General features: G+C 44.6%; 1 protein-coding gene across 2 annotated transcripts in view; it reads left to right on the top strand.

Annotated features, from left to right (window-relative positions):
- The window catches only part of LOC126480786 (alpha-1,3-mannosyl-glycoprotein 4-beta-N-acetylglucosaminyltransferase A), an 802,672-nt gene that overhangs the window by 527,569 nt on the left and 247,182 nt on the right, over positions 1–27,921 (top strand). For both annotated transcript variants that reach the window (XM_050104097.1, XM_050104098.1), the window contains one exon: positions 24,286–24,454. In XM_050104097.1, coding sequence (XP_049960054.1) covers positions 24,286–24,454 — 169 coding nt within the window. The remainder of the gene's footprint in view (positions 1–24,285; positions 24,455–27,921) is intronic.

The raw sequence follows: 27,921 nt of genomic DNA, 5'->3' as shown, positions 1-27,921 counted from the left end.
CACCCTGTACACATCTGAAAAAGCGGCTGACATACTTTTCCACATAGTCACCAAACACATTGAGGCACGTATCATAGCGGTGGACAAGCTTTGCAAGACCTTCGTCGTAAATTCTGCCGCCTGAGACTTCAGCCAGTGAGTCACGCCCGCATGGAGTTCCGCGTCGTCAACAAAGCGTTGCGTTGCAAGACAGTTCATCATCTTGCGAAACAAGTGGAAGTCGCTTGGTGCAAGATCGCGGCTGTAGGGCGAATGAGGGCAAATTTCCCATTTGAATGAATTAATGAGTTCTTCAGTGCCGTTTGCCGTGTGAGGTCGGGCATCGTCGTGCAAAAACCAAATTTTGTACGCCATCTTTCCTCGGCGTTTATTTTGAACTGCTCTTCTAAGGCGGTGCAAAGTTCGACAGCACCGGGCAGAATATATGGTCGTTCCACGTTCGAGAAAATCAATAATCAGCACACCTTACCTATCCCAAAACACTGTCGCCATCAACTTCCTTTCTGACAAGCTTTGCAAACATTTTCTTGGTTTTTTTTGGGGGGGGGGGGGGGGACCTTGTGTGCCCCCACTTCATGGAATGTAATTTTGTCTCGCAATTGAGGTGTTTCACCCAAGTCCCGTCACCGGTCACGATCCAATCTAGTAATGATCCACCATGTTTGTGGTAGGCATCCAGAAATGTCAGTGTTGCCCCATTCGCTGTTCTTTATGGTGCTCTGTAAGCATTTTGGACACCCATTGCCCACAAAATTTATGGTAGCCTGGCTTTTGAGTGACAATTTGAAACTACAAACTCCGTGAAAATTGTGGAAAAGAAATCGAAAGTTTCGTTATGGTGAAGCGACGGTTTTCACAAATCGTTCCATCAACTTCAGCGACAAGATAGTCACAATGCGTCCACTCTTCTCATCATCATGAACGTTATTTCGGCCACTTTTAAACCGAATGCACCATTTCCGGACGGAACATTCACTCATTACGTTGTTTCCGTGCACTTCACGATAAATTTCTATAGGTTTTCGGTTTTTTGCCAACAAAAACCGTATCACAGACCTCACCTAACAATTGGCGAGATTTTCGATTGCAGCGCACTTTCAAATTCGAATATCGGCAAAACCAGACGCGCAGACACGTTCCCGCTGTCACTGAACTGCCGAACTCGTCCATACCAAAGTATACGCAATCGGCGTGCGCCTAGCGGCGTCAGACGGAAACGTTCCCTACTTTCTGAATAGCCCTCCTAATTCGTGCAACTGCCTGTCGCGCCGGACATTGGAGATCCGGGTAGATAGCCCTATACTGCCGTACTCTTCTTACGGCGTTTCTTTTACATTCGCCGTATAAAAGTACACTACTGGCCATTAAAATTGCTACACTACGAAGATGAAGTGCTACAGACGCGAAATTTGACAGGAAGATGCTGCTGTGATATGCAAATGATTAGCTTTTCAGAGCATTTACACAAGGGTGGCGCCGGTGGAGACACCTACAACGTGCTGACATGAGGAAAGTTCTCAACCGATTTCTCATACACAAACAGCAGTTGACCGGCGTTGCCCCTGGTGAAACATTGTTATGATGCCTCGTGTAAGGAGGAGAAATGCGTACCATCACGTTTCCGACTTTGATAAAGGTCGGATTGTAGCCTATCGCGATTACGGTTTATCGTTTCTCGACATTGCTGCTCGCGTCGGTCGAGATCCAATGACTGTTAGCAGAATATGGAATCGGTGGGTTCGGGAGGGTAATACGGAACGCCGGGCTGGATCCCAACGGCCTCGTATCACCAGCAGTCGAGATGACAGGCATCTTATCCGCATGACTGTAACGGATCGTGCAGCCATGTCTCGATCCCTGAGACAACAGATAGGGAAGTTTACAAGACGACAACCATCTGCACGAACAGTTCGACGACGTTTGCAGCAGCGTGGACTATCAGCTCGGAGACCATGGCTGCGGTTACCATTGACGCTGCATCACAGACATGAGCCCATGCGATGGTGTACTCAACGACGAACCTGGGTGCACGAATGGCAGAACGTCATTTTTTCGGATGAATCCAGGTTCTGTTTACAGCATCATGATAGTCGCATCCGTGTTTGGCGTCATCTCGGTGAACGCACATTTGAAGCGTGTATTCGTCATCGCCATACTGGCGTATCACCCGCCGTGATGGTATGGGGGTGCCATGGGTTAAACGCCTGTCGCCTCTTGTTCGTATTGACGGCACTTTGAACAGTGGACGTTACATTTCAGGAGGATAATGCACGACCGCATGTTGCAGGTCCTGTACGGGCCTTTCTGGATACAGAAAATGCTCGACTGCTGCCGTGGCCAGCACATTCTCCAGATCTCTCACCAATTGAAAACGTCTGGTTAATGGTGGTCGAGCAACTGGCTCGTCACAAGAAGCCAGTCACTACTCCTGATGAACTATGGTGTCTTGTCGAAGCTGCATGGGCAGCTGTACCGGTACATGCCATCCAAGCTCTGTTTGGCTCAACACCCAGGCGTATCAAGGCCGTTATCACGGCCATAGGTGGTTGTTCTGGTTAGTGATTTCTCAGGATCTATGCACCCAAACTGCGTGAAAATGTAATCACATGTCAGTTCTAGTATAATAAGTGTCCAACGAATACCCGTTTATCATTTGCATATCTTCATGGTGTAGAAATTTTAATGGCCAGCAGCGTACTATATCCAACATTCCTCATTCATGTACATGACTGCACGCAAGGAACGTTGAAGCGGAAATGAGTGGCCTGCGGTGCAGACAAGTAAACAGGCAAATCTGTTGGCATTCTGACACACCGTAGCAGGACAGCTCTGATTAGCGGTGTTTGCTGCGGAAAAGAAGAGAATAGAAGCGTCTGAGATGTGGTACTACAGAGGGATCTTTAAATTTAGGTGCAGTCATAAGGAATGAGGTTCTTCGCAGAATTGGCTAAGAAAGAAACATATTGTAGAAGGGACAGGATGTTGGTTGGTTGGTTTAGGGGAGGGGAGCAGGCAGTGTGCTCATCGGTTCCATCAGATTAGGGAAGCATGGGGAAGGAAGTCGGTCGTGCCCTTTCAAAGGAACCTTCCCGGCATTTGCCTGAAGCGATTTAGGAACACCACAGAAAACCGCCGGACGTGGGTTTGGAACGACGTCCTCCCGAATGCGAGTCCAGTGTGCTAGACACTGCACCACCTCGCTCGATGGTAGGCTGTTAGGTCACGTGTTACGGCAACGGGTAAGAGCTGTAGGCAAAGACAGATCGGAACACATGCAGCAAATAAGAATCGCGGGGTGCAAGATGAAGAGGTCGGCACTAGAGGTTTTCGCAGGGGGCTGCGTCGAACGTCAGAAGACTGATTCATAATAGATCAAAGAGGTGCTCAGCCTTAACTCATTTCTCGTTATACGCCGAATATAGAACGAGTTATCAAATATGTAACAGGTTGCGAGACCTTTTAAATAATACAACGCAGTTGTGTTGTCGTGCCCAGGCAGTATCTGGATATCGAATTTCAGCCATTACCGTTTATTAAATAATTTTTAATAGATATGGCTTCCACGTATTAGAACGGCTATTTAATTCAAGGCGGCTTCCTTCTTGCGGGCGTATACAGTTTTGCGCATGGTGGTGAGACAAGTAACTCGAAGCGTGCCGTCCCAGTAGTCCATTGACTTAAACCGGGGAGAAAGTGTTGTTACACCTTGGGGAAGTTAACGAAACATGATGCTCCTTCAGTGTCGTAAATAAGTGTTCTTTTTTTTGTGTTGCCCCGCTTGGGTGCGATCTTTAGAGGCAGCAACGTGTAACTTGACAATGAACGTGATGACTAAAATATAGTTGCCGTTAACTGAATTGAATGTAATTTTGTTAATTTCTACTTATTTATTGATTGCAAAGCAAGGCCCGAGAGAATTTAGATTGTTGCCGTGGAGCGGCCAAGATAAAACTTACTGAACTAATGGAAGCGGTATAATTTAAAAAATTAACTTTAACGTAAATTATCTGTTGCAATTTAAAAAGGTTCTTACAACGAAGTCCCTCCTATTTACAGTTACTGTTAACACATTGAAAAATAAATTATTTCGGCGCGTAATGGCCGACCAGAGGCTGCATCGGAAGATGAGCTTCCTGCAGCGCAAATTACTGGAAAAAATTCTTATTAAAAGTAATTAGCCGCTGCGACCATTTCAGGTGACAACTATTACAAATAAATTCATTTTGTGATAACAATTAGTTTATTTTAGCAGAATACCGAATAACTTTCAATATGTGTAGCCGCTTAATGGCTGCCTTGCGTAACGCGAGAACCATTAGTACGTCCTTCCTCCTCGGCCGTACAATCGCGTCTCTTTTCGATCCTTTTTTTATTTTCATAGACATTTTTTAAATAAAGATGCTACTCTTAAATTATCGCTGGATATCAGGTGTTTCAAGAACATTAACTGTATCTCTCGTGTTGTTGTGGTCTTCAGTCCTGAGACTGGTTTGATGCAGCTCTCCACGCTACTATATCCTGTGCAAGCTTCATCTCCCAGTACCTACTGCAGACTACATCCTTCTGAATCTGCTTACTGTATTCGTCTCTTGGTCTCTCTCTACGATTTTTACCCTCCACGCTGCCCTCCGGTACTAAATTGCTGATCCCTTGATGCCTCAGAACATGTCCTACCAACCGATCCCTTCTTCTAGTCAAGTTGTGCCACAAACTCTTCTCCCCAATTCTATTCAATACCTCCTCATTAGTTATGTGATCTACCCATCTAATTTTCAGCATATGTCAGTATCTTTTATACTAATTATATTCATAAAATACGTTAACTACGGTTTACAATCGATAAAAATGTTAATGTTTATGTGACGTGCCGTCACATCAGACAACAGCGTCGCTTTCTGAGCGCATATTACGTGATACACCATACTAAAATTTGCGAGAGGTCACGGTTTCTTATTATTGTAAATATCGCGGGACTGTGTTACTACTCTATTGAATTACAGACTCAGCTTTTACCTTCATGACACTTGTTTGCACAGAAATGTGTATCTGATTTTACGTTTACCGATCATTTTACAGTGCGGGACGCACTTATTTTTTAAGTTGTTGGGCTGGAAGTGTCCTTACCATTAGAACGGCTGACCAACTCCAACGAAAACATGCCAGACGTAGTTGGGTTCGAGTCTGGCTTGAAAGAAGTGACGAAGCCAAGAACACACTTGTATATTCCCTATTTATGAGAAGTGAGGCAATTTTACTTAGTCTGAAGTAAGAATTAAACCATTTTTTATACGTCATGTAATCGGAAGCTCTCGCCGATTATTCCCAGTGCCTCCCTCCTGAGAGGCCGAAATATTGCAAAAGATGCAATCTAATCAAACATGAACTTTCGTCAGTTAAGACAATACAAATACAAATTGGAAATGACGCATGTAATGTTACATTCATATTTACTCAGAACTAAAAGATAGCCGACGCCGGGTCCAATACGCTTGGATTTAGACGCTCAATTCTTCTTTGTTCCATTCCATTTCTAAAATTATAAGCAGTCGGTCCAAAGAATTATTTCGCAACAGTATATAAAAATATGCAACATTATTGCATTTCTTTAATTACTGCACCTGTGAAAATTCACTCACTGAAAAATGCGCAAGAGCTTAAATTTCGTTAGCCTAGTGTCAAATCGTGGCTATAGGTATTATTAGTAACAATAAACAATGAGTAATAATGAGAGCACACTCGGACTAGCCCGAACTGCGCATGCGCGCGTTGTTGTAGTATGTAGTGCACATGCTCGGATTCATAGTTCACGACTGCTGTGTATTTCTGCGCGCCGATAATGCCTCGGCTGAATATCTTAGTTCCACCTATTCTTGTGGCAGAAGACAGCAGCGCTAGACCTGTTTCGTTCGTGGCGGATCGTCGTGTAATAGCCGCTTTGAGATAAGTTAATGAAGCGGGCCACCGTCAGAATGGGGCCAGAGGCTCTGCAGCCAAACATGCCGTAGCCAGCAACCTCACATAACGCCGCGCTTTTCTCTCTCCTTGACCACGTTAACGCTCGCCGACCCCTCTTGAGATACCAAGTCGGAAGTGAATCAGTATTAGATCGAATTAGTGTGTGCTCATTTTCGTAATATGAGCGTTACGTGGCAGGCCCTGACGTTCTTTTAGAATGTTTCTGATAGTATCCTTTTAAAGGTGCTGGATCATAATGTTTCGTTCCTATAATCAACACATTCAGGTATTCTCTGGGCCTTGTCTAGTTCGTATAGCACCCTGGCAAGAAAAGTGACAAATTCAAAAATGCAGTACTTAAAAAAAATTGACTTAAGGAATTCTGTAAATTTCCTTTAAATTTCAAGTAAGTATTTTTGCCAGTAAATTACGTTGTGTTTTCTTGTTGTGGTGGTCTTCAGTCCAAAGATAGGTCTGATGCAGCTTCCACGCTACTCGATCATGCGCAGGCGTCATCTTCGAATAACAGCAACCTACATCCTTCTGAATGTGCTTCCTGTATTCTTAACCCCACACAGCCCTCCAGTACCAAACTGGTGATGTCTCAGAATGCATCGTACCAACAGCTCTCTTCTTTTAGTGAAGCTGCTCACAAATTTCTTGTCTTCCCAGTTCTGCTCAGTACCTTCTCATTAGTTACGTGATCTACACATCTAATCTTAAGCTTTCTTCTGTAAAGCCACATCCTAAAAGCTTCTATTCTCTTTCTGTCTAAATTGTTTATCGTCCATGTTTCACTTTCATACATGGCTACATTCCATAGAAACAGTTTCAGAAAAGGCTTCCGAACACTCAGATCTGTATTCATTGTTAACAAACCTGTCTTTCAGAAACGTTTCTCTTGCCATGGCAGTCTACATTTTATGTCCTCTCTACTTCAGCCTTCATCTGTTGTTTTACTACTCAAACAACAAAACTCATCAATTACTTAAAGTGCCTCATTTCTTATCCAGTTCCCTCAGCTTAACATGATTTAATTCGACTACATTCCATTATCCTTGTCATGATATTGTTTGTACAATGAAGGGCCAAAGAAACTGGTATACACATGCGCATTCCAGTACAGAGATATGTAAACAGGCAGAATACGGCGCTGCGGTCGGCAACGCCTATATAAGACAAGGTCTGGCGCAGCTGTTACATCGGTTACTACTGCTGCAATGGCAGATTATGAAGATTTAAACGAGTTTGAACGTGGTGTTGCAGTCCCCACATGAGCAATAGAACACTGCATCTCCGCGGTAGCGACGAAATGGGGAATTTTTCGTACCACCATTTCACAAGTGTACCGTGAATATCAGGAATCCATAAAACTTCAAATCTCCGACATCGCTGCGGTCGGAAAATGACCCTGCAAGAACGGGACCAACGGCAACTGAAGAGAATCGTTCAACGTGACAGAAGTGCAACCCTTCCGCAAATATCTGCAGATTTTAGTGTTGGGCCATCAGCAAGTGTCAGCGTGCGAACCATTCAACGGAACATCATCGATATGGGCTTTCGCAGCCGAAGGCCCACTAGTGTACCCTTGACGACTGCACGACACAGAGCTTTACGCCTCGCCTGGGCCCATCAACACCGGCATTGGACTGTTTGTGACTGGAAACATGTTGCCTAGTCGGACGAGTCTCGTTTCAAGTTGTATCGAGCAGATGGACGTGTACGGGTATGGAGACAACCTCGTGAATCCATAGAATTTGCTTGTCGTTAGGGGACTGTTCAAGCGGGTGGAGGCTCTATAATGGTATGGGGCGTGTGCAGTTTGAGTGATATGGGACGCTTGATACGTCTAGATAAGACTCTGACTGCTTACACATACGTAAGCATCCTGTCTGAACATCTGCATCCAATCATGTCCATTGAGCATTCCAGCAGGAAAATGACACCCCACACGTGCAGCATTGGTACACAGTGGCTCCAGGAAAACTCTTCTGAATTCAAACACTTCCGCTGACTACCAAAAGGCCCAGACATACACGTTATTGAGCATATCTTGGATGTCTTTAAACGTGCTGTTCAGAAGAGATTTCCACCCCTCGTACTCTTCGGATTTATAATTGCCTCCAGCACTACAGATAATAGTCGAGTCCATGCCACGTCGTGTTGCGGCACTTCTGCCTGCTCGCACGATATTGGGCAGGTGTACCAGTTTGTTTGCCTCTTCAGTGTATTACATCCTCCTTTCAAGATACTGCCCATTCTGTTCAACTGTTCTTCCAGGTTCTTTGCTGTGTCTCAGAGCTACAGTGTCATCAGCAAACCTCACGGTTTTTTGTTTGATCTCCCTGAAGTTTAATCCTTCTCCAAATTTTTCTTTTATTTCATTTACTGTTTGTTCAATATACAAAATTAAAAACATAGGGGATACGCTAGAACCCTGTCTCACTCCCTTCTCAACCACTGCTTCACTTCAGTGCCGTCTGGTTTCTACACAACTTTTAAACAGCCTTTTCCTCCCTGTATTTTACCCCTGATACCTTCAGAATTTCAGAGAGATTATTCGTCAGCATTGTCAAAGCCTTTCTCGAAGTATACAAATGGTATAAGCGTAGGTTTGTCTCTCATTAACCTAGCTTCTAGGATAGTCGTAGGGTTAGGAGTGCTTAGTGTTCCTACACTGCTCCGAAATCCAAACCGATCTTCCCCCAAGTTGGCTCCTCCCAGCTTTTTCATTCTTCTGTAACGAATTCCTGTTGGTATTTTGCAACCATGACCTATTAAACTGGTAGATAGGTAATGTTCACACTTGCAGCAGCTGCTTTCTTTGGAACTGTATTCTGTAGAATAGTAATGTGGACGTGTAGTTCTGTCCGCGTCGATTGTAAGGTGTTACAAGGGAATTATTAACTACTGTTGAGAGTTCTCACTTCTCTTACTTTCCTGAACTTTTTTCCTTGTTATGACACGTGATGCAATACTTTTCACTCTTTGATCCCAAGTAATGTGTTTCACTTACTTCGAACCTCTTTTAGGCAAAATTAGTACTTCAGTTACAATAAAAAATAAAATACAAAAGGCAAAATTATAATTTATGAATTTTATTAAAAATCCAGTAAGAAACTTCAATTAGATAAATTTTAAGGCTCACGGTTCACGCAAACTTAGAATCATAACAAGGTTAACATTGTGTAGAAATATGTCGTTAAAAGGGGTTCAATATGAACTTTCTTTAAAGCAGAAATTTCCATTTTTTTTTCCTTGTACGCTGCGCCTCATGAAATTTCGTAATATTTATAACAAGTGCAGTCGTCGGAAGTGTCGAAGCAAATCGTGATGTAAGATACACACACTGTATACACACAGAAATTGTAGCAATCAGTGATATTAAAAGTTAAATTCAACTTACCTTACACATACAAAGTGTCACTACTCAGAATGCGCCGCTCTTCTTGAATGACCCGTTCACACCTGTCAATAGCAACGTTGAAGCGACTCTCCCCTTGCCGTGGTGAATCATGAAGTAGCCCACAAAAAGGCTGACACAACTTCCCTGAAGTGAACAAATTGCGAGACGGATGTAACATCTGAAATACTTCACTATGCATTTTTCAGTGACTTAAACATAAACAAAAAATTGCTGTTTGTCACGTTTCTTGCTGGGATACGATATGGTTACCAGCCGATGATGATGAAAGAACTGTCGAAGGGCTTCTTATCCTCCCTGTGAGAGAGTGGGTTGTATTCCCATGTTCAACGCTTTGACTGTAAAGGATAGGGAGAGGGACACCTGCATGGTGGGACCAGGGGACGCCCTACTACGTCCACCCACATACCGACCTGATTTTCTCTCTTGACTGCTTTAATATTGTTGATCGTGCTTGTGTTAACATTTTTAGCCTTTACCTTTTTCCCCTCCCCACTCGACTAAAAAGAATTATTAATTCCGTCACTTCGTTACTGTCTGCATCTCTTAAGTGGGGTCAGACATGGGGAGCAGGATTAGACGTGGGGAGCAGTCTCTCGGCACAGATACGCCGCGCGATGGTGCTCGTCTGATCTGCAGTCCGGCCCGGTCCATGTGAACTATGTGATCAAAAGTATCCGAACACATGGCTCTCCATTGGTAATGCTGTAATTCAATATGGTGTTGGCCCACCCTTAACCCTGATGACAGCTTCCACTCTCGCAGGCATTCGCTCAATCAGCTGCTGGAAGGTCTCTCGCGGAATGGCAGCCAATTCTTCACAGAGTGCTACACTGAGGAGAGGTAGCGATGTCGGTCGGCGAGTACTGGCACGAAGTCGGCTTTCCAAAACATCCCAAAGGTGTTCTATAGAATTCAGGTCAGTATTCTGTGCAGGACATTCCATCACAGGGATGTTATTGTCGTGTAACCACTCCGCCACAGGCCGTGCATTATGAACAGGTGCTCGATCGTGTAGAAAGACGCAACCGCCATCCCCGAATTGCTCTTCAACAGTGGGAAACAAGAAGGTGCTTAGAACATCAATGTAGGCCTGTGCTGAGATAGTGCCACGCAAAACAACAAGGGGTGCAAGCCCCCTCCATGAAAAACACGACCACACTGCAACACCACTGCCTCCGAATTTTACTGTTGGCACTACACACGCTGGCAAATGACATTCACCGGGCATTCGCCATAACCACACCCTGCCATCGGATAACCACATTGTGTACCGTGATTCGTCACTCCGCACAACGTTTTCCCACTCTTCAATCGTCCTATGTTTACGCTCCTTACACAAAGCGAGGCGTCGTTTGGCATTTACCGGCATGGTGTGTGGCTTATGAGCAGCCGCTTGACCATGAAATCACAAGTTTTCTCACCTCCGCCCAACAGCCTGTGGATCCTGATGCAGATTGGAATTCCTGTTTGATAGCCTGGCTACATCGCTGCCTATTACGCTTAACGACCCTCTTCAACTGTCGGCCGTCTCTGTCAGTCAACAGACGAGGTCGGTCTGTGCGCTTTTGTTCTGTACGTGTCCCTTCACGTCTCCAATATCACAACGGAAACAGTGGACCTAGGGATGTTTAGGAGTGTGGCAATCTCGCGTACGACGTATGACACAAGTGACACCCAGTCACCTGGCAACGTCAGAGTTCCGCAGAGCGCCCCATTCTGCCCTCACGATGTCTAATGACTACTGAGGTTGCTGATGTAATATGGAGTACCTGGCAGCAGGTGGCAGCACAGTGCACCCAATATGAAAAACTATGTTTTTGGGGGTGTCCGGTTACTTTTGATCATAGTGTACCTCTTCAGTCCCTTAATACTTTGGAGACCGACCACTTACATCCAGGAACCCGACCTATTGTTCTAGTATTTAATGTGTTACCGACGTATATGTAACTGATGCGTCCTCGAGAGAAATACTAACAAGGTCCAAGGCTCAGGATTTTTTCCATGTTTTGACAGGCAGTATAACTATCCTCCCAAGAAGAAAGCGCGTTTGTTGAGTGAGCAAGAAATTTTGTGAACTCCAGAGGAAGAAATTGCCCAGTAACTGTACTAAGTAATTTCTTCATCTTGAGCTTTCAAAATTTCTTGCTCACTCAACAAACGTGACGTAATTGTAGTAGAATTACAGCAAAACCTAATGAATACAAGCACGAAAGTACGGCAATGCAATCATATTGGCTCAGCCGTTCACGACGGCAGCTGTTCCGTTCGGTAATGTTTCTATCGAAATAATTCTAGAAATTAAGAGGGCAGCTCTAGTAAAGGAGCAGGTTGCGAGACGTCCGTACATTGTTCTCATAAGAAATGAGTCCAGTTTTCGAGCGGTAGGTGGCTCACGCCTCGAGAAAATCGCGGCTCGACCTGTATTCGAGCGAGGTCTTTTTAACAAAGTTGCGGCCCGAACTATGCTTGGGATTTGGTCTTCAAAGCGTCAGTAGTCCCCCACGCTACACAGCCATCCCACCCGCCAAGCAACTTGTTCATATAGTGTACGTGATAATCTGAAAATTATCTTCCATCAGTCTTCCGGTCTTTCGGTTTTTTTCCTCTCACGGGAAGCACGTGGACGACGAGCTCGTAATGTAACAGTGCGGAATTCCACGTTCCACTGCACTTAGCAGTTTGAAATAATCTGGCGTGTGACAGTTTTTGCCTCGCGGTCTCTGTGTCTATGTATTGGCTCTGGTTTTTATTTTGCCGGTAACCGTCTTTTGGAATGATGGTAATCAGTTTCAAAAAATCTCTTCTATTCGAATGAGATTATAAACCAATCTCTACCTTCAAGTCTATGTGATGGAGTACGTTATTTCAGTGTTGTCCGACGTTTCGGTCGCTATTGCGTTTGGTCGCCCTCAGGGCTTTGTGCTGAGCTGAACGCTGAATGAGAGACTTCAGATCTTATAGTAGCGGTGGAAGCTATTAACGCAATTTTTTAGGACACTTCAGGATAGGAGGGGATCAGCTTTCTTTAGTGCTCTTTACACGAGGGTTGGAACTTTAATAGTGGCAACTATTTATTTACAACTCGTACAAAATACACTACTGGCCATTAAAATTGCTCCACCACGAAGATGACGTGCTACAGGCGCGAAATTTGACAGGAAGATGCTGTGATATGCAAGTTATTAGCTTTTCAGAGCATTCACACAAGGTTGGCGCCGGCGGTGACACCTACAACGTGCTGACATGAGGAAAGTTTCCAACCGATTTCTCACACACAAACAGCAGTTGACCGGCGTTTCCTGGTGAAACGTTGTTGTGATGCCTCGTGTAAGGAGGAGAAATACGTACCATCACGTTCCCGGCTTTGATAAAGGTCGGATTATAGCCTATCGCGATTGCGGTTTATCGTATCGCCACATTGCTGCTCGCGTCGTTCGAGATCAAATGACTGTTAGCAGAATATGGAATCGGTGGGTTCAGGAGGGTAATACGGAACGCCGTGCTGGATCCCAACAGCCTCGTATCACCAGCAGTCGAGATGACAGGCATCTTATCCGCATGACTGTAACGGATCGTGCAGCCATGTCTCCATCCATGAGTCAACAGATAGGGACGTTTACAAGACAACAACCATCTGCACGAACAGTTAGACGTCGTTTGCAGCAGCGTGGACCATCAGCTCGGAGACCATGGCTGCGGTTACCCTTGACGCTGCATCACAGACATGAGCCCATGCGATGGTGTACTCAACGACGAACCTGGGTGCACGAATGGCAAAATGTCATTTTTTCGGATGAATCCAGGTTCTGTTTACATCATCATGATGGTCGCATCCGTGTTCGGCGACATTGCGGTAAACGCACATTCGAAGCGTGTATTAGTCATCGCCATACTGGCGTATCACCCGGCGTGATGGTATTGGGTGCCATTGGTTATACGTCTCGGTCACCTCTTGTTCGCATTGACGGCACTTTGAGCAGTGGACGTTACATTTCAGATGTGTTACGACCCGTGGCTGTACCCTTCATTCGATCCCTGAGAAACCCTACATTTCAGCAGGATACTGCACGACCGCATGTTTCGTCGGGCAATAGACCGCGCCGCCCGAACTGTCAACACAGCTGGCACTGTTAAGAATATCCTACGAATTCCACATCGCTGGCAACGTGTTATACACAATGCTGGTGACTACTTCTACATCTACACCTATACTCCGCGAGCCACCTTACGGTGTGTGGCGGAGGGTACTTATTGTACCACTATCTGATCCCCCCTTCTCTGTTCCATTCACGAATTGTGCGTGGGAAGAACGACTGCTTGTAAGTCTCCGTATTTGCTCTAATTTCTCGGATCTTTTCGTTGTGATCATTACGCGAGATATATGTGGGCGGTAGTAATATGTTGCCCATCTCTTCCCGGAATGTGCTCTCTCGTAATTTCGATAATAAACCTCTCCGTATTGCGTAACGCCTTTCTTGAAGTGTCCGCCACTGGAGCTTGTTCAGCATCTCCGTAACGCTCTCGCGCTGACTAAATGTCCCCATGACGAATCGCGCTGCTTTTCGCTGGATCATGTCTATCTCTTTTATTAATCCAACCTGGTAAGGGTCCCATACTGATGAGCAATACTCAAGAATCGGACGAACAAGCGTTTTGTAAGCTACTTCTTTCGTCGATGAGTCACATTTTCTTAGAATTCTTCCTATGAATCTCAACCTGGCGCCTGCTTTTCCCACTATTTGTTTTATGTGATCATTCCACTTCAGATCGCTCCGGATAGTAACTCCTAAGTATTTTACGGTCGTTACCGCTTCCAATGATTTACCACCTATGGCATAATCGTACTGGAATGGATTTCTGCCCCTATGTATGCGCATTATATTACATTTATCTACGTTTAGGGAAAGCTGCCAGCTGTCGCACCATGCATTAATCCTCTGCAGGTCCTCCTGGAGTACGTACGAGTCTTCTGATGTTGCTACTTTCTTGTAGACAACCGTGTCATCTGCAAATAGCCTCACGGAGCTACCGATGTTGTCAACTAAGTCATTTATGTATATTGTAAACAATAAAGGTCCTATCACGCTTCCCTGCGGTACTCCCGAAATTACCTCTACATCTGCAGATTTTGAACCGTTAAGAATGACATGTTGTGTTCTTTCTTCTAGGAAATCCTGAATCCAATCACAAACCTGGTCCAATATTCCGTAAGCTCGTATTTTTTTCACTAAACGTAAGTGCGGAACCGTATCAAATGCCTTCCTGAAGTCCAGGAATACGGCATCAATCTGCTCGCCAGTGTCTACGGCACTGTGAATTTCTTGGGCAAATAGGGGGAGCTGAGTTTCACATGATCTCTGTTTGCGGAATCCATGTTGGTTATGATGGAGATTTGTATTATCTAAGAACGTCATAATACGAGAACACAAAACATGTTCCATTATTCTACAACAGATTGACGTAAGCGAAATAGGCCTATAATTATTCGCATCTGATTTATGACCCTTCTTGAAAATGGGAACGACCTGCGCTTTCTTCCAGTCGCTAGGTACTTTACGTTCTTCCAGCGATCTACGATAAATTGCTGATAGAAAGGGGGCAAGTTCTTTAGCATAATCACTGTAGAATCTTAAGGGTATCTCGTCTGGTCCGGATGCTTTTCCGCTACTAAGTGATAGCAGTTGTTTTTCAATTCCGATATCGTTTATTTCAATATTTTCCATTTTGGCGTCCGTGCGACGGCTGAAGTCAGGGACCGTGTTACGATTTTCCGCAGTGAAACAGTTTCGGAACACTGAATTCAGTATTTCTGCCTTTCTTCGGTCGTCCTCTGTTTCGGTGCCATCGTGGTCAACGAGTGACTGAATAGGGGATTTAGATCCGCTTACCGATTTTACATATGACCAAAACTTTTTAGGGTTCTTGTTTAGATTGTTTGCCAGTGTTTTATGTTCGAATTCGTTGAATGCTTCTCTCATTGCTCTCTTTACGCTCTTTTTCGCTTCGTTCAGCTTTTCCTTATCAGCTATGATTCGACTACTCTTAAACCTATGATGAAGCTTTCTTTGTTTCCGTAGTACCTTTCGTACTACTTCGAAGGGCAGTGAAACTGAAGCACGTATCTATTTTGTACGAGTTGTAAATAAATAGTTGCCACTATTTACGTTCCAATCCTCGTATTATCCCTTGTCATTGGTGGATAAAAACGTGCTTTATTGGTGTTCACATTATTTCTGAGTCGCCTGTTTCCACCAATGCCAAGGAATAATGAAAAGACCAATAAAGAACTCCTACCACGACTCCTCCTATAAAGTATCCTAACAAATTACGTAAACAGCTTCGCCTGCTACTAATAAGACCTGAAGTTTTTCTCATTCAGCAGTCAGCACAGCACAAAGCCCTGAGGAAGACAACTTGCAATAGTGGCCGAAATATCGGACAAATTTGTATATTGGCAATGCAATCAACAGCCCAGAATTTATTGACAACGGCCGTGGAAGCCTACACTTAGTTATTTCACTGCGTTGATATCTAGTGCAGCATCGAGAATATGGATTATTGTACATGAGCAAACTGACTTTAGTGGCTGTAGCTTAATTGTATTCCATTTAAAACCGAAAGGGGGGTGAAAATTCAATTGAGTTAACGAATAACTACTAATAGTCTCTCAGATCATTGTACAGCATTATGTAGTGTGTTTCTACCAGCAATTCGCTGCTCAAGCCATCAAGTCTCAAATCCTCTTAGCGATTTTCTCCGCTCTTCTACTATCGCTAACAGTTAAGCACCTGTTATGACGCGCGTCAGTTTTCGTAAAGAAACTGTTGGTTTGCGAGCCAAATAAAGCCGACAACCGCCGCTGGAGAGCGCTGAGATCGCAAATCTCCCGTGAGGTTGGATGACCCTTCAACGTCTAGTCAACGTCAGCTGCCTCGTCCCGTGGAAGGACGGGTTTACTGTCCCTAACCGTGGAATTATGTATCTGAAATAATCACGGTTGCCTGTAGGTGATGCATTCTGCTGCTTTATCTATTGAGCCCGTTTTACACGAGACACTCTGATCAAAATAGAGTATTAGAAGTGCGTGCGTATTTAGTGTTTGCCTTGTATATCAGGTCAACCACGTCGCGAGTGTATGACGTCAAATGATCTATAATCGATTGTGTCGACGGTGGTCATTACAGAGTACGCTGCGCATGCGCAGAAACAAAGGACTATGGCGGCGTCTATAAGATCGGACGTTAAATGTGTTCTGGCCGAGCTCACTCCTGTTACGAATTGTGTGCTTTCGTGGCTTCTTAATCTTGGTGTTGTTTGCTTTGTATTCGTGACGCACAGGAAAGATTGCACGTTGCCCTGGTATTTTCTGTACTACTGTTTTCGTGCAAGAGACGAAATATCTTAAGCAGAAAGGTGTGTACGTTTGACAGAGAAAAAGTCTACACTATGCATAAATAAGAACGTAAATAGATGCACGTGTTTTAATGAAAATTATTTCAGCATTGGAAAATTCAGAATTTTTGAAGAGGAAAAGTATTTGATGTTTAGCGTACAGCAAGCAAGCAAACAATATACACTCCTGGAAATTGAAATAAGAACACCGTGAATTCATTGTCCCAGGAAGGGGAAACTTTATTGACACATTCCTGGGGTCAGATACATCACATGATCACACTGACAGAACCACAGGCACATAGACACAGGCAACAGAACATGCACAATGTCGGCACTAGTACAGTGTATATCCACCTTTCGCAGCAATGCAGGCTGCTATTCTCCCATGGAGACGATCGTTGAGATGCTGGATGTAGTCCTGTGGAACGGCTTGCCATGCCATTTCCACCTGGCGCCTCAGTTGGACCAGCGTTCGTGCTGGACGTGCAGCCCGCTTGAGACGACGCTTCATCCAGTCCCAAACATGCTCAATGGGGGACAGATTCGGAGATCTTGCTGGCCAGGGTAGTTGACTTACACCTTCTAGAGCACGTTGGGTGGCACGGGATACATGCGGACGTGCATTGTCCTGTTGGAACAGCAAGTTCCCTTGCCGGTCTAGGAATGGTAGAACGATGGGTTCGATGACGGTTTGGATGTACCGTGCACTATTCAGTGTCCCCTCGACGATCACCAGTGGTGTACGGCCAGTGTAGGAGATCGCTCCCCACACCATGATGCCGGGTGTTGGCCCTGTGTGCCTCGGTCGTATGCAGTCCTGATTGTGGCGCTCACCTGCACGGCGCCAAACACGCATACGACCATCATTGGCACCAAGGCAGAAGCGACTCTCATCGCTGAAGACGACACGTCTCCATTCGTCCCTCCATTCACGCCTGTCGCGACACCACTGGAGGCGGGCTGCACGATGTTGGGGCGTGAGCGGAAGACGGCCTAACGGTGTGCGGGACCGTAGCCCAGCTTCATGGAGACGGTTGCGAATGGTCCTCGCCGATACCCCAGGAGCAACAGTGTCCCTAATTTGCTGGGAAGTGGCGGTACGGTCCCCTACGGCACTGCGTAGGATCCTACGGTCTTGGCGTGCATCCGTGCGTCGCTGCGGTCCGGTCCCAGGTCGACAGGCACGTGCACCTTCCGCCGACCACTGGCGACAACATCGATGTACTGTGGAGACCTCACGCCCCACGTGTTGAGCAATTCGGCGGTACGTCCACCCGGCCTCCCGCATGCCCACTATACGCCCTCGCTCAAAGTCCGTCAACTGCACATACGGTTCACGTCCACGCTGTCGCGGCATGCTACCAGTGTTAAAGACTGCGATGGTGCTCCGTATGCCACGGCAAACTGGCTGACACTGACGGCGGCGATGCACAAATGCTGCGCAGCTAGCGCCATTCGACGGCCAACACCGCGGTTCCTGGTGTGTCCGCTGTGCCGTGCGTGTGATCATTGCTTGTACAGCCCTCTCGCAGTGTCCGGAGCAAGTATGGTGGGTCTGACACACCGGTGTCAATGTGTTCTTTTTTCCATTTCCAGGAGTGTAAATACTATAAAGGTGCAGTTTACTGTGTTTTAGAAGATTTTTGTGTGTTTTTAAGGGTATATTTTCTAGAGCAAATAAATGTGCGCCTTTCGAAGTGTGTTAACAAGTTTGCCTTGTCTCTCAGTTCTTAAGAATATAGAGAATTTATCACAAGACATTAGACAAGGCCATCCGCTAAGGTTTAGCTTTGCTCACTGCGTGATGTAGAGGCGCTTCCGCACAGAGGCGGAACGATAGGGAAGCATGGAGGGGATGAGGTATGCGCAAGCGCGGCGGCAGAGAACGGCAAAGTTCGCGTTGCCGAACCCAGTTGCTGCGGGCAACAATGAGGTTCGTTTGCCTATGGTACATCGTATTATACGTTCGATCTAGGAGTATAGTAATACATTTTAAAACAGATTTCGATCGGGCGTGTGTATGGGACGTGTTGACGAAGTTGCGTCTGCTGCTCCACAACAAACCGGCTCATGTCGGAGGCAAGAACAGCTGACAGCTTTTTGACCACGTCAGGTACAATTTTTGTCAAGAAGACGATTGTTTAACGACAAAGTCATCGTAACTGATTAAAATATTTCTCATTTTAGTGTGATTCGAAATGTATTTTAAGTAAATACAAAATGGCAACAAAATTAACTTCAGACACAAACTGAAGTCATTATATGCTTGACAATTCCTCCTACTCTATAATCTTTCTAAAATTGTGTGTGTGTGTGTGTGTGTGTGTGTGTGTGTGTGTGTGTGTGTGAATGGCTAAGGTTAAAGTGTCCAGCGTACAATCAATTGCTGCTAGGACTGGCCTAAAAATAGCATTTAACAAAACTGAATTCATCACAAACATCAGACACGCCCTTCCTCATATTGAAATACAACAAGAGAAAATCAAGCAGTCGAAGAAATTTAAATATCTTGGAAAAATAATTACACCTGATGGTACAGAAAATGCAGCTGTAGAAAGTAGGTATTCTAAACTAGGTGCTTTTCATCTGTGCAAAGACTTATACAAAAGCAAAAGCCTGTCTTTAAACCTAAAACTTTGTCAATATAACATCGTAATTAGACCGTCTGCTTTGAATGCATCAGAATGTTTAAAAATGAAGAAAAGACCACTACGAAAACTTGAAATAAAAGGCCGGAAAATTTTGAGGAAAATCCTTGGCCCTATCAAAGATAACGGACATTTCCGTCAAACACACAACTGTGAATTACACGAACATACAGAAGACGTTGTTACCAGCATGAGGAAGCGGAGAATGATGTTTTTTGGTCATCTGGAAAGAGTGAACCCGCAAAGACTTACTCATCGCTTACATTCATAAATTTCAAAAACATAATCGTATTCAAAATGGGCAAGCCAAGTTAAAAAGGATTTACAGGAAGCTGAATTTCATTTGATGATATTCAGAATCGAGAAGTATTCAGAGAAAAAGTCAAAGTTACTAAAAACATTATTTCGCTTACTACGCCAGTTCCACGTCCTGCCTGCAAATGGTCAGCCAAAATTAAAATCTACTGACAAAAGAGGAAAACACGATGAAGGAAGAGATAGAAATCTTCGTGGTCCATAGTAGGCCGAAACGATAGCAAAAAATGGCTGGTATGTTGTATTCTTTGCTGCCAAAGAGCATTGTAAGAGTAAACGAACTCTTTAGAAGGTAAAATCAGATACTGCATCTATTAGCCATGCAACAAGCGAACTACTACCCATCGTCGAATAACTCGGCGGACGGCTGTCCGATAACGTCGAAAAACTCAAATATCTCGACAGGTAATTCTCCCTGGTACTTCCACATTTTACAATTCGGGCCTCGAAAATGACATGGGGTTCCTGTCGAAATATCGGAGCTTTAGACGAATTGATCCGGCCCCGTTCTGGCGAGTTATTAGAGCATAGTACACGCTGGGAAAGTTTAGATTTCACAACTAAATAGCTAGCTGCTTCTCCTTTGACAGTCTTGCCCACGCTGGAGGGGTGATGCTGGATATTGCTTCGTGCGTAAGCGATTCACTGTCTGCTGTCCTGAATGTTTCGTTCTTTTCCGCCACATAGCGCCTTTACGGGAGTTTAGGCAAAGCTGTGTGAGCACATTTACGTGCTAGTCGGTCAAGTGCGCCCGTTCTGTCGCGTGACTTGCAAAAATTAACGACCTGCTCGCGTTCGCAACGAGTCTGGTCTATACCGCGCGGAATATTTTTATTTTTAAGCCAGAGCACAATATCCGCTTTCCTGGTGTTTGTGCTTGGTGTTTCATCTGAACACATGAATGGTGGCCGACATTCTTCATTACACTGGCTGACCTTGCAACAAGGTATGGAAAGAAATCTTCAGCGAACTGTTTATTGAAAGTGAGAGCCTTTATTTCTGACTGATAGTCACTGCCGTTCTTTCTTACACCTAATGACAAAATTTGTTCTCAAGAACAAAACCAAAAGAGCCAGCATGCAGATTAATTATCCGAGAACCTTTTTCTACGGGAATCGCCAGTGCCATCATTATTTTCTAGCAGCTTCTCCTGGAATAATTCTGATTCACCCATATTTCATCAAGGTAATACGCTGTTGCTCTACCTTCTTCCCTTATTTCGTTCATCTTTCTCGGGACTGTCGTGCTACAGCTATGTCATTTTTTCCGATCAAAATCATACTTCCATCATTTCTTCAAACACGTTTGAAAGTAGTATCTTGTAAAATTCTTTGCATTGACGAAGCGTTGCCTTCGAAACCAGTTACCTCACACATATGTGTAACAAGTCTGTGACGTCAGATATGCACCGTTTATATGCATTTCAACCGTGGAGCATCGTAGAACATTCTTTTCAAAACAATACATTTGTGTTAAGTTTTTTGGGATATGTGCTTTTCGGGCGACACGAAACCAGTCTTTCCTAACGTTTCTACAGCTCTGACACTTCCATTCACAATTAGCTATACAGTTTTCTTGCCGACACCCCATGCTTCTGCAGTCCGTTCACGTGTCTTCAAAATGTCAAGAAGAGTAGTCCAGCTTCCACATTCACATTAAAAAAAAATGAGAAATAATCACCCTGGCTTGCTTGCGGTCACCGGACATTTATTTGGAAATCGCACTGACTTGTTTACAGGTACACTGACACAAAAAACATACAGTTGATGACCCAATTCGATTGCTCTTCGAATGAAACTGCATTGTCGCGAACTATGGCAACAGGGCAGGCTGCAGGAGAGAGATTGTCGCTCTGTAGCCGTAATTTGCGGCTAGCCGCTCGGAAAGAGAATGAATCTCATTGGATGCCAGTGGATAATAAAGGGGATGCACAGAACGGCTGAAAACTATAGTCTTCGCATGTGACGCGGACTATAGTTCAGCCTATTATCATTGAGTTTTCTTACATTTTATTTTTTCTCATAAAAAGGGTAGTCCCTCATAACATTACTTCCACTATTTAGGTGCCAAACCTTACAACAGACAGAAATCACACCACACCCAATTTTGACCGTGATGTGTAAACGAAAATGACCACTAGAAGACGACTCATTAAAGGAATAAAACCCCAAGGACGCTGAACTAGACTAATTCGAGTGAAATACTGAATTGAAATAGTCTATAGTGGGTCCAGAACTTCAGCAAACATTGAAACTGGTGCCAACTGTCAGGCTAAAATACATTCTAAGCCAAAAGAAAAGTCGCCTCACGAAGGGATTATCCGAATGGGACAGAAATCGGTAGATGTGGTGAACATGAACAAACAAATGATTACAATTTCAGAAAAACGGATGAGTTAATCAGGAGAGCTTTAAAAATTGAACAAGTAGATAACACATTGCTCCACCTCTGGCCCTTAAACAACAGGTATTCGGCTTGACATTGATTTGTAGTTGTTAGGTGACTTCCTATGGAATATCATACCAAATTCTGTCCAACTGGCGCGTTAGATCGTCAAAATCTCGAGCTGGTCCATAGCGCACGAAATTTTCTCAATTGGAGAGAGATCCGGCGATATTACTGGCTAGGATAGTGTTTGGCAAGTACGAAGACACGCAGCAGAAACTCTCGCTATGTGTGGGCGGGCATTATCTTCCTAAAATATAAGCCCAGGACGGCTTGCCACGAAGGTCAACAAAACGGGGCGTAGAATATCAGTAGACTTAACGCTGTGCTGTAGGGTGCCGTGGTTGAGAACCAAAGGGGGTCCTGCTATGAAATAAAAAAGTCCCCTAGACCATTATTTCTGGTTGTTAGGCCGTATTGCAGGGGATAGCCAGATTGGTATTCCACTGCTGTCCGCGGCGTCTGGACGCGTCTTCGTTGGCCATCGGGGCTCAGTTCGAAGTGGTACTCATCACCAAAGGCAGTTTCATTTCACTAAGTTCGCAGCTCGTGGTCTTGCGGTAGCGTTCACGCTTCCCCGCACGGTGTCCCGAGTCAGATTCCCGGCGAGGTCAGGTATTTTCTCTACCTCGTGATGACTTGGTGTTGTGTGTCTTTCATTATCATTGACTCGCAAGTCGCCGAAGTGGCGTCAACTAAAAAGACTTGCAACACGGCGGCCGAACGTCCCCGCATGGGGCCTCCCGGCCAACATTGTCATACGATCATTTCATTTTTTTTTTCACTTCACTAAATGAGATTCTAGGCCGAAGAAGTGTTTGGAGACGTACCGGACAGCGTTGAGACACCAAAGAGACTGTCGTTAACCATACGGCCCGATAGCCGGGACTGACGGTCTGGAGTGCCACTTCATTTCGCAGGGGACCCCTTCGGTTGTCATCCTCGACACCCTACAGCACAGCAGTAGGTCGACGATATTCTACGCCCAGTTTTGTTGCCCCTCGTGAGAAGCTATTCTGGGCTTACATTTCAGCAAGATAATGCCCGACCGCACACAGCGAAAGTTTCTGTTCCTTGTGTTCGTTCTCGCAAAATCCTACGTTGGCCAGCAAGGTCGGCAGATCTGTCCCTAAACGAGAACATTTGGGAGGTTTAAGCGCAGGACCCTCCAACCACCTCAGGATTTTGACGACCTAACGCGTCATTTGGACGTAATTTGGCACGAAATCACTGAGGACATCATCCAACAACTGTCAATCAATGCGGAGCGAATAACTGCTCGTATAGAGGCCAAAGGTAGACCGTTATTGACTTGATCAATCTGTAAAGGTCTTTCTCTCGAGTAAACTGTACTCATTTGTCTGTACATGTGCATCACATCTACCGATTTCCCTCCCATTCGGATAAGTTCTTCGTGATGCGTCTACCTTCTCATTTTTACCACACGAGTGATCTATCTATCTATCCTCGACACCCTACAGCACAGCAGTAGGTCGACGATATTCTACGCCCAGTTTTGTTGCCCCTCGTGAGAAGCTATTCTGGGCTTACATTTCAGCAAGATAATGCCCGACCGCACACAGCGAAAGTTTCTGTTGCTTGTGTTCGTTCTCGCAAAATCCCACGTTGGCCAGCAAGGTCGGCAGATCTGACCCTAAATGAGAACATTTGGGAGCTTTAAGCGCAGGACCCTCCAACCACCTCAGGATTTTGACGACCTAACGCGTCATTTGGACGTAATTTGGCACGAAATCACTGAGGACATCATCCAACAACTGTCAATCAATGCGGAGCGAATAACTGCTCGTATAGAGGCCAAAGGTAGACCGTTATTGACTTGATCAATCTGTAAAGGTCTTTCTCTCGCGTAAACTGTACTCATTTGTCTGTACATGTGCATCACATCTACCGATTTCCGTCCCATTCGGATAAGTTCTTCGTGATGCGTCTACCTTCTCATTTTTACCACACGAGTGATCTATCTGTTGCTTCATGTAAGTTCACAATTCAGAACAAGTGTCGCGGTTACTTTCTTTGAGCTTGTAATGGAGTGTACAGTGGTTTGCGGGTAGTATATGTGTGGTGTTGTGTGTCCGGCAGGCAGCATGGTGGCGGCGGCGGTGGGCGGCGCCCGCCAGGGTGGTCGCGTGTGACGGTCGGCGGGCGGCCATGGTGGTGTGGTGGGCGGCGCGCAGGCGCCAGTGCCTGCTGCTGCTCGCCGGGCTGCTGCTCGTGCCCTGCTCGCTGCTCGTCCTCGTCTCCGGACCAGGTCAGTACAGCACAGCACACGTCACTGCAACCGAGCCGGCTTAACGTCCCTGACAGTTGCAGTGGGCCGGGAGCAGCGGGTTCGCGCGCCTTTCTCAACCAATCACGTAACGCGATTATATAAACGTCTCTGGCAACGCCTCATTGTTGTAGCAGCTCTGTAGGAGACTACTTTCTCGCCTGCAGCAACTTAAAGCTGCGAGGAAGCATGTACCTAACAGGCATAAGAATACAGAGGTAATCCGTGTTCTTATTTTTAAACAAATGAAAAACGGAATAAAATCAAACGATGCGATGCTCTATTTTAAACAGCTCGATTTTGGAACCGACAATCATGATCTTTGCAATAAGAAACAAATTGCAGAACTGAGTTTAGAACTTCATTGTACACCCTGAAGATAGTATTGCGTAAGTAAGAAGCCTTGAACCCAGAGGACACTACACATCGATGAAATACCGTCGCAGATTGCGAGGACGGTTGGTGGGAGCACTGAACGCCACTATTTTCAACCTAGAACATCATTTCAGAAACGGGTTTGAAATTGATATTTTCTAACTTAGTACGTAGGGATATTTCAAAAAAACTGTGTTTAACAAATCTAAGAGCGTGCACCAAAACTCGAAATTAAAATGTATCGCAAACATCCCACGTACTGCAGCAGAAAACGCCGACTTAAAGTTTCCAAAAGGTATAATATAACTGCATGTATATTTCACGAGGTACAGCTCCCACTAACGTGGAAAATGTTTCGAAAAAACAAGCGTGTAAAGTTTCAACTTGTGTTGTTTAATATTGAAGTAGAACAAACCTTTATTGGGCACCGAACAGTTGGCCTTTTTCTCCGTTACGCTTACGAATCGAGGCGTTTTTTGCACGATTGGGATTACTTTCTGAACATTTTATATCCGTATAAGTGCATCTGCCATTTTCAAACACTCATATTTTACATCGTAAAAAACGAAATGATACGATAGGCAGACACGAGGCAAACACGTGCTTGCAGACTGTTTTCCATAAACGAATGATATAACGAAGACAAACCTTGTTGAAAATAGAATTTTATTTGATACTTATGCCCCCGGTGATACTATCAAAGACTATCCGTCGATAACTATTACAGGATTACATCAGTTGCATTGGAGCGCTTTGATCCACCAGAGCCCAACGTAGTAAATCGCAGTTTTAACACATTTTAAGATTTATGGTATACTCCATATGAATGAATCTTAAAAATACGAAACATTAGTCAATAAAGTTTTAAGAACTTCTAACCCTGTCTACATCCTTAACGAATACAAGCAAACATATAACTAGCAGAAAAAAGTTTAAAACATAGCAAGAAGCAACAGGCAAAGGAGGACGTCGTAATTGAAGCATTTTATAGTTTAACAGTGGTACGTCCCAATGCGTATATAGATTAGGATTCCAGGTCGTCTTGTTTAATTCCATCAAGAGAGCTGTAGATGTGCGCCAATCAGGTGACGCAATACGTATTAACAGCAGAAGCCATTGAACTGGGGTGGATCTGACAGCGCCAGATATTACGCGCATGGTACTATTCAGTTACGCCTCCAAATACTTCTTATGGTTGCTGTTCATCCAGACAGGTGCTCAATAATCAACGCTTGAGAACATACCAAACCCAAGGCAGAAGAACGCAGGGTGGTTGCTGAGGATTCAAAGGTAGTTCCATATAACTTACGGAGGATGCTGTTAAGAGTCTCAAACTTCTGCGCTAGCTTCAGGTGATGTTGCTTGAGGGACATTGTTCGGTGCAAGATGACGTATAGATATTTTGGATTCCAATTATGATGAACAAATCTGCATCCGAAACTTAGATTCAGTTTTACATTCACCAGATAATTATTCAAATGGAAGCTGTTTTGTGCGCACTAGATTGCGGTCTCCAGATTTTGTGATAAATCTACCGCATTAGGTCTGCAGTCGCACGCAATAGCACATCAACCAAACAGTGGAAACAGTGTTTCTCAGAGCTTTGCGAGAAACTTTGGACGTAATATCCTACTCCTACAAATGAAGGTCGAAAGTATTACATAGTAATAAACAAAGCGTTGTACAGCTGTATGCCATAGACGAGCTACGTCCTCTGCACTGGGCTTTGCTCATATAAGTTCTCTCCAGGAACAAGGCATCGAGGATCTTCCTGCACGTGTTAATACCTGGTGTGCCGATGCAAAGGCGGGGGACGTCATGATCTGTCCTTCCTGGACGTATGCTTTCCATGGTCCATACTTTTGTAAACTGCAGTTCCTTTGTCATTAAATGAAAACACTGCACTATTCACCGATACATTGACACACTTGCAACTACACTCTGTAAACCATATCACGGTGTATGCCGGATGCTACTTATGGTACTATTATCTGAATCCTGTTCCCGCCCTCCTTTCCCCTGTTCGATTCGCGAATGGCGCGTGATGATTGGTAATCCTCTGTATTAGTTAATATATCTCGAATTTTCTAGTTGTGGTCATTTCGCGAGACGTTTGTGGGAAGAAGTAATTTGTTGTCCGACTCTTCCAGTAAAATACTCTCTCGAAATTTCGTTAATGAACCCCTCAGTAAAGCACACCGCTTCTCTTGCAGCGTCTGCGAGTGGGGTTCGTTGAGCATCTTCGTAACGCTCTCGCGCCAACTAAGCGATCCCGTGGCGAAACGCGCCGCTCTTCGTTGGCTCTTCTCTCAATCAATTCTGCCTGACAGTGGTCGCAGATTGATGAGCAATACTCAATCGATCGAACAAGCGCCTCGAAAGTCAGTTCGTTCGTAAATGAGTTGCATTTTCTTAAGGCTCTTGCTATGAATCTATCTTTCATCTTTCCTTCTACTTGTTTTATCTGGTGATTCCATTTAAGGTCGCTCCAGATAATTGCTCGTAGATATTTTATGGCAGATACTGTTTCCAGCAGTTTGACGTCAATGATGCAGTTTTACAATAGTGAATTTATTCTCCCATGTTTAAGCAGTATGTTATATTTATTTACCTTCAGGATCAACTGCCTGTCTCAGCGTTATTAATCAATTCGCTGTAGGTCTTCCTGCAGTCCCTTAAGTCCTTTGACGTTGCTACCTTCTTGTCAAATAAACAAATGATTTTTACTGCAATAAAATGTGATACATTTTATTAAATTAAACAAATTCTAATGTTATTATTAAAATATGAAATTTAAACTTCGACGGCCAAAAATTTCACAATTAATAGAATATTCCGGGCTGTTATGCCGTGGTCGAATGTACACACATCAAAAAAAGTTCTGCATCACGTCGGTTCCGTGAGTTCCGGAACCTGTACAGAAAATTGGAATAGAGATCAACATAAAAATCTTTTCCGCGCTTTTTATTGCTCACGAAAACCACACATTGCATGTTGTACCACCATACAGCGAGGCCTTCAGAGTTGGTGGTCTAGATTTCTGTACACACCGGTACCTCTAATACCCAGTTGTA

The sequence above is a fragment of the Schistocerca serialis genome, chromosome 5 (assembly GCF_023864345.2).
Source record: "Schistocerca serialis cubense isolate TAMUIC-IGC-003099 chromosome 5, iqSchSeri2.2, whole genome shotgun sequence".
Lineage (NCBI taxonomy): Eukaryota > Metazoa > Arthropoda > Insecta > Orthoptera > Acrididae > Schistocerca > Schistocerca serialis.
Note: the sequence above shows the minus strand (reverse complement) of the source record. Positions and strands in the feature narration are given on the sequence as shown.